The sequence below is a fragment of the Sciurus carolinensis genome, chromosome 11 (genome assembly GCF_902686445.1).
Source record: "Sciurus carolinensis chromosome 11, mSciCar1.2, whole genome shotgun sequence".
In the NCBI taxonomy this organism is placed as follows: Eukaryota; Metazoa; Chordata; class Mammalia; order Rodentia; family Sciuridae; genus Sciurus; species Sciurus carolinensis.
This window is the reverse complement of record NC_062223.1, coordinates 8,566,192-8,578,685: the sequence shown is the minus strand read 5'-3', so window position 1 is coordinate 8,578,685 and position 12,494 is coordinate 8,566,192. Positions and strand designations below refer to the sequence as shown.

The 12,494-nt window shown below is 59.9% G+C and overlaps 1 protein-coding gene across 2 annotated transcripts; it reads left to right on the top strand.

The window, feature by feature from the left end:
* The first annotated feature begins 2,727 nt into the window (after window positions 1-2,727).
* Carns1 (carnosine synthase 1) lies at window positions 2,728-12,096 on the top strand. 2 transcript variants are annotated; one of them, XM_047517286.1, is made up of 10 exons: window positions 2,728-2,835; window positions 3,221-3,247; window positions 4,633-4,903; window positions 5,623-5,712; window positions 5,958-6,445; window positions 6,664-6,838; window positions 6,917-7,002; window positions 7,715-7,946; window positions 8,032-8,312; window positions 9,773-12,096. In XM_047517286.1, exons 2-10 carry the CDS (start codon window positions 3,245-3,247, stop codon window positions 10,997-10,999), a joined length of 2,853 nt encoding a protein of 950 aa, XP_047373242.1. In that variant the 5' UTR covers window positions 2,728-2,835; window positions 3,221-3,244; the 3' UTR covers window positions 11,000-12,096. The 2 variants fall into 2 exon arrangements, with proteins under 2 accessions (XP_047373242.1, XP_047373243.1); XM_047517287.1 differs by lacking the exon at window positions 3,221-3,247 and having other exon boundaries at window positions 2,814-2,835.
* The last annotated feature ends 398 nt before the right edge of the window (window positions 12,097-12,494 follow it).

The following is a 12,494-nucleotide window of genomic DNA, read 5'->3' as shown; positions in this document are numbered from 1 at the left end:
AGGGCTGGTGCGCGTGTAGGCTGTGTCCCCACAGTGGCCACCCCATCTCCCTGCCTCCTGCCCAGGCAGTTCCCAGCAGGCCTCAGGTGAAGGACAGAGCAGGAACACTGGAAGGCACTGTCTGGAGGCCCAGGCTTCCATGGGGACAACCTGTCACAATGACTGTGCTGGATTATTGGCATGGCCCCTGTCAAAGTCTGAATCTGGAATGTTCTATCTATAGGACCACAGGCTGTAGAAATGCACTCAATCTGTGTGTTCCGTGGGATCTACTAGGGGCCACAGACTGTCCCACTCCCATGGAGCCTGCTACCTGGAGGAGGGAGTCCTGGAGGGCCAGAGCCATAGTGTAGTTTCTCTGGGGAAACTGAGGCTCAGGAGTCAATGAACTTGGCCGAAGGCTCATTGCCTATGGTGACTCAAGGTTTACTCCAGCCCCTGCCCTTGGCAGCCCACAAACCAGCCCGCGCTGGGTCCCCACCTTGGCCTGCCCTCTTGAGGGTGCTCTGTTCTGCTTCTTCACCCCACATCCTGTGCCAGCCAGGGCCCCAGCAACCCTGCCTGCGGGGCAGCAGTGGGGCTCCTGTGCATTGAGACCTAAAGGAGCTTCCAGGGTCCTCCTGCGTTCCTCTTCTCCACTTGCTGGAGACCTGTACCTTAATAACAGTCTGCTTACCTGACGTTCTTTTTTTTTTTTTTTGGCACCGGGGATTGAACCCAGGAGGAGCACTTAGCCACTGAGCCGCATCCCCAGCCCATTCTTGTATTTTATTTAGAGACAGGGTCTGGCTGAGTCGTTTAGGGACTAGTTGCTGAGGCTGGCTTTGAACTTGAGGTCCTCCTGCCACAGCCTCCTGAGCTGCTGGGATTACAGGTATGCACCACCATACCCAGCATGACACAGAAGACCACACTAGAGAGAGGGAGACTCAGAGATGCTGAGTGCCGTGATTTTTTGTTGTTTGATTGAAGCTAATTAGCTTATTTCTCCTCCTTTCCAATCTCCTCCCAATTTTTAAATGAAATTTAGGATATCCCAGAATATTTCTCACTTACAAGGTAAGCATTAGGGTGGCCTGGGAGTGGGACAGTACCACCTGTAGGCACACATTCTGGTGGAGGGAAGATGCCGGTTCTGCCCCTCATCAGCTGCGTGATCTAGGCAAATCACACACCTCTCTGAGCCTCACTTTCCCAGGCACTAAGGCAGAGAATTCAGCTGCTTTCCATAATATAAGTAGTTAGTGAGATAGTCCACACACAGCCCTCCGCACAGTGCGGACCTTCCTGACCTTATGCCAGAAGTATCTGCTGAGGCACCCCTCATCCGTCAAACCTGGGCTAAGTATACAGAGTAATCCCCACTTGAAGATGAGGAAATGGAGCCACAGAGGCTGCAGAGCCCATTAAATGTCAAAGCCCATGCTCTTTGAATGACATTCATGTCCCACTCCTGCCCCACAGTGGGATCGCTGGGGAGCTCACACCATGGATCTCCTGGGGCGACGGCACCTCCTTCCAGGAGCCTGGGTGGCAACAGGGAGGGCCACATCTGGACCTGGAGCTTGTGCCCACTGCAGCAGGAGAAAGTTCAGTGGAGAATGTGAGCCAGGCTGGGGGACCCTGAATAAACCACTGCCCGCTCAGTCCCCAGAGTGGTGGCCAGGACAGGTGCTCAGAGGCTGCGCATCTGCCCCACAAGGTGCTGCTGGCTCCTCACCACTTTCCTCTAACTTAGAATACTGGGGACAGGGACAACAGGGAAGGGGGTGGGGACGAGCAGGGGAGGGTCTGGGTGCCCTGTGAGGTGGAGGTGACAAGCCTGCTTGCGTGGAGCAGGGACTGTCCCACCCTCACCACCACCCTGTGGGATGGGAACTGGCCCCATTTTAGGCAGGAGGAAAGTGAACTTCAGGACACAGAAAGGGAGGTGCCCGGCTCCCACAGCCACAGACAAGATTGGGACCCATTGGTGTGACATACCCTGAGACAGCCTGAGAGTCTGGGTGTGCACCTGGGAAGATTGTGCTGCCCTCGTGTGTGCAGCTCAAGTGGGTGTGGACCGCAGAGCGCATCTCACGGACGCCCCCTTCCGGGTCAGGGGAACCTTGGGCCCCTGTCCCCTTCCCTCTTGGTCACCACTGTGCTCTCCGGTCCTTGGCAGGGCAACAGGTATATACCCCTGCACTGGACTGCCTTCGTGGGACGTCCTCTGAGTGGTTCCACGCCTGGCAGGAGCCAGGAGAGGAGGTGAGGCAGGCGGTAACCCCGCAGTGTGCAGAGACCCTGGCCCAAAAGACCTGTCAAAGAATCGACAGCAAGGCAGAGGTCCCCCGGGGCGCAGCCGCACCTCCCCTAAGGGCAAGGCTGGGGACCGCGGCCCGCCCGCCCCGCCGCGCCCCGCCGCGCCCCGCGGCTCCAACACCAGCCTCAGTGCGCTCGGCTCCCCACCGCCCCGCCTCCCTTTCCACCTCTTCTCCGTGCGGGTCTCCCTGTCCCTATGTCTGTGACCCTCCAACAGTCCCCGTCCATTTGCCCCTGGCCTCTGTCAGGACTCGGTTTGTCTCTGAAGATCCCCCGCTGTCCCATGGACTGTCCCCCTGGCCGGCTCCGCGCCACCGCGGGCCGGTGCCAGCGGTCCCCTTGCAAGCCCCAGGCCAGGGACGCCGGGCAGGGGACAGGGCGGGGCCCTGGCTGCTGGTCCCGGTCCACCTCCACACTGCTCTGGGCATGCTCGGCAGCGCTATATAAGGCAACGCAGCTCCAGCCCCGTGGTTTCGCCGTCGCCGCCACCGCGCCCGCCAGTCCACTGCACCCAGGGGCCGCCGCCCGCAGGTATCCCGGCTCCGGCCCGCCCCGGGGAGCCAGGGAGGGGGGCTGCGGGCAGGGGCAGCGGGACAGGGACCCTCGACGCTAACCCGCACAACTCACGGGGACTGCAGGTGTCCCCCGCTGGAGGGGCTGAGCCCGAACTCCCAGAGCAGCCCAGCACCTGGGGATGAGTGAGCTCTGGGTGTAGGACCCCGGGACTCCCTGTGGCAGAAATCCCTCCTCTTCTTGGGGCGGTGGGCAGCCTTGGTCACCTCATGTCAGGGACAGGATGGAGGGTATTCAGCTCCCAACCTTTAGGGGTTGGCAGGTGGTGGTGGGGGGGGCAGTGAGGAGACCTGGCTACTCTGACCCTTTGCTTTTCTCTCGGTCCCTCTGGTTCTGCCCTCAGTCTCCCAGCCTCTCCACCTGTGAGATGGTGAGTCTCCTGTGGTCCCTCTCTGTGAAGACCCAAGTCCTTGAATCCAATGGGGAGGGTCCCCAGGGCAGCAATTGGCATCCAAGGCCTAATGCTGAGGGCAGCCCACGTGGACAGCTCAGTCCTGTAACCAGCTCTGCCCCCTTGACCTCCAGCCTGGACAGCCAGGCCCTCATCTGCCCCCACAGCCCTCTGCCCCTTGACATTTATTAATTCCACTGCACCTGCTGAGCACTGCGTGTTCTCCTAGCACCACTGTTGACTTGGGGACACAGCAGTGAGCCCACAGTCTGGGCCATTGGGGTGCTCCTTTATGGGTCAGGGCACAGAGGCCCAGAGTTTGGCTCTGGCCTACTGGGATTCAAGCCCATCTCTGAGGTCCAGCTTCTGCTATCCCAGGCACAGATACTGTCTTTCAATCTTGATGATCCTCCCCACCGAAGCCTCATTAGCACCTCAGGGATGGACCAAGGCAAGCACCAGGCACCCACAGGCCCAGGAAGACCTCACACCTTGCCCAAGGTGGCCTAGCCACCCCCTGGAGTACAGGCCCACTTGCCAGGCCTATCCAGGCCAGGAACAATGCAAGGAATAAGTATCCCCACCTGTGTCACACTGAGCCAGCCTTAGAGAGGGGCAGGGGTTGGATCTCTTCCAGTGAAAGCAGAGCCAGGGCTCCAGACACCTGAGAAGAAGCCAGCCCTGCCCTTCCCTGGCCTCACCCAGGCCCAGAGCACCACGTCTTCAGTCCTGTTTGGGGATGACAGCTACATAGTTAGGTGGCAGCAAACTCCATGATGGCAGATGGGTCACTGCAGCCCGGAGAGAAATGACAGCTCCAGAGTGATTGCTGGGCTCATTTGTCATCAATCTTTTTTTTTTTTAATTTTTTTTTTGTAGTTGTAGATGGACAGTGCGCCTTTATTTTGTATGTTTACCTTTATGCGGTGCTGAGGATCGAACCCATTGCCTTACACGTGCTAGGCAAGAGCTCTGCCACTGAGCCCCAGCCCCAGCCCTGTCATCAATTCTTTAGCCAGCAAACATGCCCGGAACAGTGACCGTGCCAGGCACTCGCCTCAATGGACAAAACAGAATCTCTGCCCTGGTGCACCACGCTGCACAGACCCTGGTGCAGAGTGGGGATGCAGGCCCAGCCAGCAGGACATGGCTTCCTGCTCTCCCACCCCAGGACACCACCACTAACGGTTTCTAAAGCACTCCTCCCACATGGTCCTCTTGGCAAGGCTTCACCCTCAACCCAACTCTTTTCTCTCCAGACCCCTTGGACAGGACCCAGGTTGGGAGAGGGAGTTGCTTACACCATCTGGTGACAGCGCACCTGTACCCACCCTACCCAAGACCTACCACTTCTATCCCCTCAGCTCTCCCTGGAACAACATCCCGAGTGGGATTGTCCCCTGGGTTCCAAGGACCTCGATGGAGAGGAGGGCCCATGGGGAGGGGGCTCCGGCCTACCTCCCACAGGCTGCTTCCCTGGCTCCTGGCACCAGGACGTGGGCTTGGACTGCAAAGGCTCTCCCGAGGGGGCCGAAGCCCAGGCCTGGACCTTCTACTACTACAGCCTCCTGCAGAGCTGTCTGCAGCAAGCTGGCCTTCCGGAGACTCAGGACCGCAGCCAGGTGCCCCGCACAGGTGCTCGAGGGCTCCACAGAGGGGGGCACCCCCGGGGACAGGAGGGGCCCTGAGCCTAGCTCCTTCCAACTTCTCCCAGGCTCTGGTTCCCTCTGAAGGTAGGGAGGTAAAGCCAGGGGGTCTGCAGGCAGGCATTGTTTCCGAGGGCACCTGGTCCCAGTGAGGTCAGAAGCCAGGGCTCTCCACTGTTCCCCCTGTCTCTGGAGATCCTGGCCTGGGATTTGCAAGCCATGTTTGCAAACCACAGTATCCAGTGAGATACTGTGGAGAAGCTGAGCACTTGGGACCCCACGGCTCTTCCCCTGCTTTATCTGTCTTATAAATCAGGAGGCCTCAAAGGATTCTGTGTGGACAGAGTTCACTGTGTGAATGAAGTTCCTGGGTAGAATACAGGAGAATCACAGAGCTGGTCCCATTGTATAGACTGGGAAACTGAGACCCAGAGACATAGTAGCTCTTCCTTCCAAGGCCACGCAGAAAATCAAAGCTCAGGATCGACTCACCTAGTCTATACTGCCTTCTGGACCAGCTGCAGAGACGGGGAGCCAGCCTCATAGGGCAGGATAGGCAGCAGCTCCCCCTTCCTACCCAGCTCCCTTCTGTCCCCTGTACTCTTCTTGAAGGACCTGGAGGCCGGAGGGTGAGGATGGGGTGGAGAAGGTACAGAGAAAGGCAGCAAGGGAGCCCCCGGTGAGCTTGGCAATGTTTTCTTCCCCGAGGCCGCCCTGGGGCAGAGGTGACCTTGTGCATTCTGGGATCCCCCAGCACCTTTCTATCTGTGCTGCTGGAGGGTGGGGTGCAGAGCCCCGGTGAGTGTGTGCCCAAGTTCCCCACCCCCTCCAACAGAAAGGGCAGCCCCGCCCTGGCCCAGCCACATCCCAAAATACCCGCCAACCCTGGCAATTGCATGCATTCCATGGGACCAGCTGCCATACTCGGATTAGGGGTGGGTTCTAGGAGAAACTGCCCCTCACAACACGGGCCCTGGCTGGAGGTGGAGGTCACTGAGGCATTGAGCCACCCTGGCCAGCCACCTGCCTCCCTCTGCCTACAGGAAACATGCTCCTTTGCCTGTCCCCTGCTTGGCTGGCGAAGGTAGCAGCACCAGGGCACCCAGATGAGGCGTCCTTGCTGGTCTCCAAGGCTGTGAGCTTCCACCCAGGAGGCCTGACATTCCTCGATGAGTTTGTCCCCCCTCGGCATGCCACCTACTTCCTGGCAGGCCTTGGGCTGGGGTCTGGCCATGGCCGAGAGGCAGCAGAGCTGGCCCGCAACCTGACTTGCCCCACAGGAGCCTCAGTGGAGCTGGCCCGGCTGCTGGAGGACCGGCTGCTGATGAGGCAGTTGCTGTCCCAGCAGGGTGGTGTGGCTGTGCCAGCTACCCTGGCTTTCATCTACAAGCCGCCAGGGCTGCTGCAGGGAGGGGATGCAAGCCAGGGACTACGGCTGGTGGAGCTGAGTGGCAAAGAGGGTCAGGAAACACTGGTGAAAGAGGAAGTAGGAGCCTTTCTGCACTCCAAGGCCCTGGGTGATGCCCTGCAGGTAACAGGCTCCTGCCCATTCTGAGGTCTGTGCCGGTGCCAGCAGCAGGAGACCCATGAGTCCAGCTGTGAAGCTGTGCCCAGGTTTTAGCCCTACCACTGCCCCATCCCTCTGGGGCAGCACCCTGCCTTCTTAGCTCAGCTCAGTCATTGGCACCGGTGGCACCATGCAGGTACCTGGGTGGTGGTGAGGGAGCCCCTTTCTCCTCCCTGCTGCAGGTGGCCGTGAAACTCAGTGGCTGGCGCTGGCGGGGACGGCAGGTTCTGCGTCTGCACCCACGGGTGGAGCAGGACACAGTGGTGGACACGGTGCTGGCATTGCTGGAGAAGTTGGAAGAAGAGGAAAGTGTCCTGGTTGAGGCCATGTGCCCATGTGCCCAGCTGCCCTTCCCAGGTGAGAGTCACCTGTGCCAGCCAGGGCTGGGAGCCTGGTGGCTTTGTGCTGGGCTTAGACCTCTCCATCTTCCCCCAGGCGGTCCCTCGCCCAGCCCTGAGCTGACTGTGCGTATTTGTACTGTAGTGTGTCGGACTCAGGGTGACAGGCCCCTGCTGAGCAAGGTGAGAACAACCCAGGTCCAAGATGCGACCCTGCCCACCACACTTCAGCCTAGCCCCACTGATCTGATAAGGGCTCCTGAGCAGTCTTCTGGGCAGAGAGGACAAAATCTCAGGGAATCCTGGTTACCTCTGGGGAAACTTCTGGGTCTGACACTTTTGTCTTCCCCTTCCACCCTCCTGAACCCCTCCTACACCGGGAGCCTCTGCCCCAGTGCTCAGCCCATGCTGACTACTAGGGCTCAGGAGGGGGATTCCTTTCCCAGAGAATCATTGCCCACAGGAGAGCTGACCTAGGGCTTTTGATAACCCTCCAGTGACTGGAGCCCTAGAGCCTCCAGGCCTGAGATCTCGGGAAGGCTGGGGGACCCCCTAGAAACCTGGCTCTGGGCCAGACTGAAAGGGAGACTTTCAGTACTGCCAGCAGGGCCCCAGGGAAGAGGCTTCCCAGGGACATGCTAGGGCTGGGTCACACCACCCAGGCTGAAGAGTAGAAACAACCGTGCTTGGAACCTGGAGAGGTCTGGGAACCAGACGGCAATGGCAAGGGTGGGTGGCTTGTGTGGTGTGAGTCACACCAGAGGATGGGGCTTCTTCAAAGTCCAGTGAGGGGTCTGGTCTGGATATTCGCCCAAGAGGTGTGCGTGGGGCAAGGCAGAGGGGCAGTCACGGGAGGCCTCCTTCGGGACACCCCGTTGAGCGGACCCCTGCCTAGGTGGTGTGCGGTGTGGGTCGTGGAGACCGGCCTCTGCGGCACCAGAACTCCCTGCCGAGTACGCTGGAGGTGGCGCTGGCCCAGTGCGGCCTGGGCGAGGCGGCGCAGGTGGCGGTCGTGCGGCAGCGCGTCAAGGCGGCAGCTGAAACCGCGCTGGCTGCCGTGCTGGCCCTGGAGGCCGGCCTGAGCGCCGAGCAGCGCGGCGGGCGCCGGGCCCGCACGGACTTCTTGGGTGAGTGCGGGCTGCCGGGGTCGGGCGCCGCGGGGCGAGGCCCGCAGGCCGTCCGCGCTGAATCGGCGCCCCGCGCCTGGCCCAGGCGTGGACTTCGCACTGACAGTGGTCGACCGTGAGCTGACCCCAGTGGTTCTGGAGCTGAACGGCGGCCTATGCCTGGAGGCGTGCGGCGCGCTGGAGGGGCTGTGGGCCGCGCCCCGCCTGGGGCCCGCGGCCGAGGAAGCGGCGGCGGCGCCGCTCGTGGAGACCATGCTCCGGCGCTCGGCGCGCTGCCTCATGGAGGGCAAGCAGCTGCTGGTGGTCGGCGCGGGCGGCGTCAGCAAGAAGTTCGTGTGGGAGGCGGCGCGCGACTACGGGCTCAAGGTGGGTGGGGTCCTGGGCGGGCTCCAGCCGCCAGGCGCGGCCCGAGTGGTGGGGCGGGGCCCTGAGCGAGGGGGCGGGGCTGGTTAACGGGGCGGGGCCAGGAGGGGCGGGGCCTGCGCGAGACATCCTCGCTAGCGGTTAGGGCACTAAGCCGCTTTCTCCCCGCCAGGGGGCGAAGTCCCTCGGGGAGAACACAAAGCCCCTCACAGGAAGGAGGCCGGAGTGGATGGGCTGAAGTGGGAAGGGGACAGGGACGGCATTCAGGGTTAGTGCCAGAGCCCAGGTTTTGAATGTCGGGCTGGGGAGTCCGGCTCCGTCCAGGAGAAAGGGCAGCCCCTTTGAAGTTGAATTCCAGACACTGGACACCCAGGGCGTGGAGGGTGCTGGCGGGCAGCCTGCACATCTCAGAACAAGTTTACAGCTGCGGCCGGGTGTAGTGGTGCACGCCTGCAATCCCAGCGGCTCGCGAGGCTGAGGCAGGAGGATGGCGAGTTCAAAACCAACCTCAGCATAAAAGAGGTGCTAAGCAACTCAGTGAGATCCTGTCTAAAAATACAAAATAGGGCTGGGGATGTGGCTCAGTGGTCGAGTGCCCCTGAGTTCAATCCCCAGTACCGCCCCCCACCCCCGCGAATATTTTTTTTACAGCAGTGGCCTCGTATTATCAAATCTGGAGCGAGCTAGGTGGATATGCGTTCTTATCCCATTGAACAGATAAGAAAGCTGAGGCCTTCTCAAGGCCTAGTCTACCACAGCGGCCTCCCCTCCCCTTCCCTACAGTGCAGCACCCCCTGGGGAACCACCCTCCAGCCTTCCTGCCTCTTTGCTTCCCACCTTGAACAACAGCACTTCACCCAGCTGGAATGCCACCCTACTCCTGATGCCAAGTGTCCCAGGGCAGACAGGACCTCATCAGTGGCTGTCTCTGTCCTGGCTGTCAGCTGCTTTGTGTCTGTGTTTGCCCAAAGCTATAAGCTTTAGGGACATGGGGCCCCACAGGACTCTTCCCTGGGCACCTTCCAGGGTCCTAACCTGTGGAGTGAATGATGAGCGAACCGCCCGTCGCCCCGCCCCGCTCCATCCCTGGTGGCTTCTCTCCAAACCGGGATTGAGGCTGGCTCTGGGAATGCTTTGCTGAACTCTACCACGCCCCTGCGCTCTGACCCTCCCCCCAGACTCTCCCCTTCCCCCTGCGGAGCTCTGCTGCCTCCTCTTCCTTCTGGCTGACCTTATCCTCCAGCGCCCAGCTTAGCACTGCCTCCTTTAGGATTCTTTCCCTCCCTCCCAGGCCATGGTAGGTGTCCCAACCACTTATTCAATGAGTCATCAACAAATGTCGAGCACCTAGTGTTTATGAGCCCATCTCTGCTTCGGGCAGGGGCCACAGGACATCCTAGGCCCCAGCCTGTCTCCTCAGCACCTGCTGACCTGGGTGTGCTGCCCTCCTGTGGTTTCTGCAGCTGCACCTGGTGGAATCAGACCCCAACCACTTTGCGTCCCAGCTGGTGCAGACCTTCATTCACTTTGATGTGACAGAGCACCGCAGGGATGAGGAGAATGCACGGCTGCTGGCAGAGCTGGTACGGGCACGTGGCCTGAAGTTGGATGGCTGCTTCTCCTACTGGGATGACTGTCTGGTGCTCACGGCCCTGCTCTGCCAGGAGTTGGGGCTGCCCTGCAGCCCCCCAGCTGCCATGTGCCTGGCCAAACAGAAGAGCCGCACCCAGCTGCACCTGCTGCGCAGCCACGGCCCGCCCTGGCCTGCACCCTCCCTCCATGCTGTGGCCTGCTGCCCACTGGGGAGCGAGGCTGATGTGGAGAGGGCTGTCCGCCAGGTTCCCCTGCCAGGTGTAATGAAGCTGGAGTTTGGGGCAGGTGCAGTGGGTGTGCGGCTGGTAGAGGATGCCCCACAGTGCCATGAGCATTTTTCCCGAATCTCCCGTGACCTGCAGGGTGAGGCTGACCACCCGGGCATTGGGCTGGGCTGGGGCAATGCCATGCTGCTGATGGAGTTTGTTGAGGGCACTGAACATGATGTGGACCTGGTGTTGTTTGGTGGGCGGCTGCTGGCCGCCTTTGTCTCTGACAATGGCCCCACAAGGCTGCCTGGCTTCACAGAGACTGCAGCCTGCATGCCTACTGGGCTGGCACCGGAGCAGGAGGCACAGTTGGTGCAGGCAGCCTTCCGCTGCTGCCTGGGCTGTGGGCTGCTCGATGGGGTCTTTAATGTGGAGCTCAAGCTGACTGGGGCAGGGCCTCGGCTCATCGAGATCAACCCCCGCATGGGTGGTTTCTACCTGCGTGACTGGATCCTGGAGCTCTATGGCGTGGATCTGCTGCTGGCTGCTGCTATGGTGGCCTGTGGCCTGCAGCCTGCCCTTCCTGCTCACCCACGTGCCCGTGGCCACATAGTGGGTGTCATGTGCCTGGTGTCCCAGCACCTGCAGGCACTGAGTTCCACTGCCAGCCGAGAGACTCTGCAGGCCCTGCATGACCAGGGCCTGCTGCGCCTCAATCTGCTGGAGGAGGCCCTGGTGCCTGGTGAGTACGAGGAGCCCTACTGCAGTGTGGCCTGTGCTGGGCCCAGTCCCACCGAGGCCCGCCTCCGCCTGCTGGGTCTCTGCCAGGGACTGGGCATTGATGGGCCCAACTACCCAGTTGCCCACTTCCTGTCTCACTTCAAATAGCACTGGAGCTAGGGGACCGGAGGAAGTGCTGGGGGCAGGGGCGGTGATCCCTCCACTCCCTGGTGATTGCCGTGCCTCTCCCTATTGCCCCGCCCAATGCCCAGTTTGGCCCACTCCCCATGCCTCAGGGCTGTCCCAGAATGGCAGAGCCATTTGACACCAAAGTCTTCTAGGCTCAAAGACTATCAAATAAGCATCTGCAGGGTGGGAGAGCTGCTGGGCCCTCCTGCCCTTATGAAGGCCTCAGTTCAGCCCACATCTGCCCCAAGACAATAACTCTGGAGAGATAATAGCATGTGTACACACACACACACACACACACACACACACACACACACACTGCTACCCAGGCCTTCCTCTCCACCCCTCCAGATGTGTCTCTATCTAGGAGGAGAGAGCCTGGCTGGATCCCTGGCCATGGACAAAGCCCAGGACAACTTGAGATTAAAACCTCTGTCTTTCTCTTTTCCAAATTCCATGACAGTTATGGAGCCTGCCGAAAACTTGTGGCAGTGCCCCTGTCTCAACTGACCTGAGTAATAAAAGCAGGTAGCCTGCTACCTCCTCTCACACTTCTAGGTAGGCGCTATTCCCATTCTACAGTTGAGGAAATTGGCCCAGAGAGGGAAAATGACTGTTGCCAAGGTCACAACACAGTGGATATGAATACAGTGCGATGACCAGGTTTCTGTGTTTACGAAGTCTTACGTGCCCACTCAGCTTCTCGCCCCCTCATTCGCCCTCGCCCTCTCTGCCCTCATTCATGAGCAGCTCTGAGATGCCTGAACACCCTCTTCCCATGTACCATGCACCTTCTCCACCAAGCGTGGGTGCTTTGGCCTCTGGTATGCTTAACTAGCACTAGCAGAAGGTGTCTACACTCTACTCCCTTCCTCATTCAAGGAAACTGCTTCAAGGACTCTTGCCTATGTCTTGCACAGGAACTGTGGACAGTTCCCCAAGCATTCTTCCCCCAATAAAAGTTTATGTCTGGTGTCTGGAATAGGTTCTCTCAACTGGACAACCCCCCCAGGTTTGGCTAGGAGGGCAAGGGGAGGGAGACTTGGGTGGAGGTTTCTGTAGCATCTTCAGCTAAGGGAAAATCATCAAACTGCCCAGGCCTCTGGGCTGATCTTTGGCAGGGGCCTGCCCTACACCCACATCAGGGCCCAAACCTAAGGATTTCCTTTGGTAGGATTACAACTGGAGGCCATATCCAACCAAATGAACCTCTGTCAGCCTGGAGATCCCCACGTTCTGTCTATCTGAGTACTTACCCAGCCTCCCCTGTGCAACTGGAAACCATAGTTCCCAACAGTCAGATCTCATGCCAGGCTTGGTCTGGCTCAAATTCACCCTATACAGAGCCCTATCCAAAACGAATCCATGCCCAATCTAAAGTCACAGGCCATGTTTAAAGTGTTAATTCATTCCCTTCAACCAAGTTCTATTACGTTCCCTTTTTATATCAGGCAGCCGAATTGCTAAATGTGCT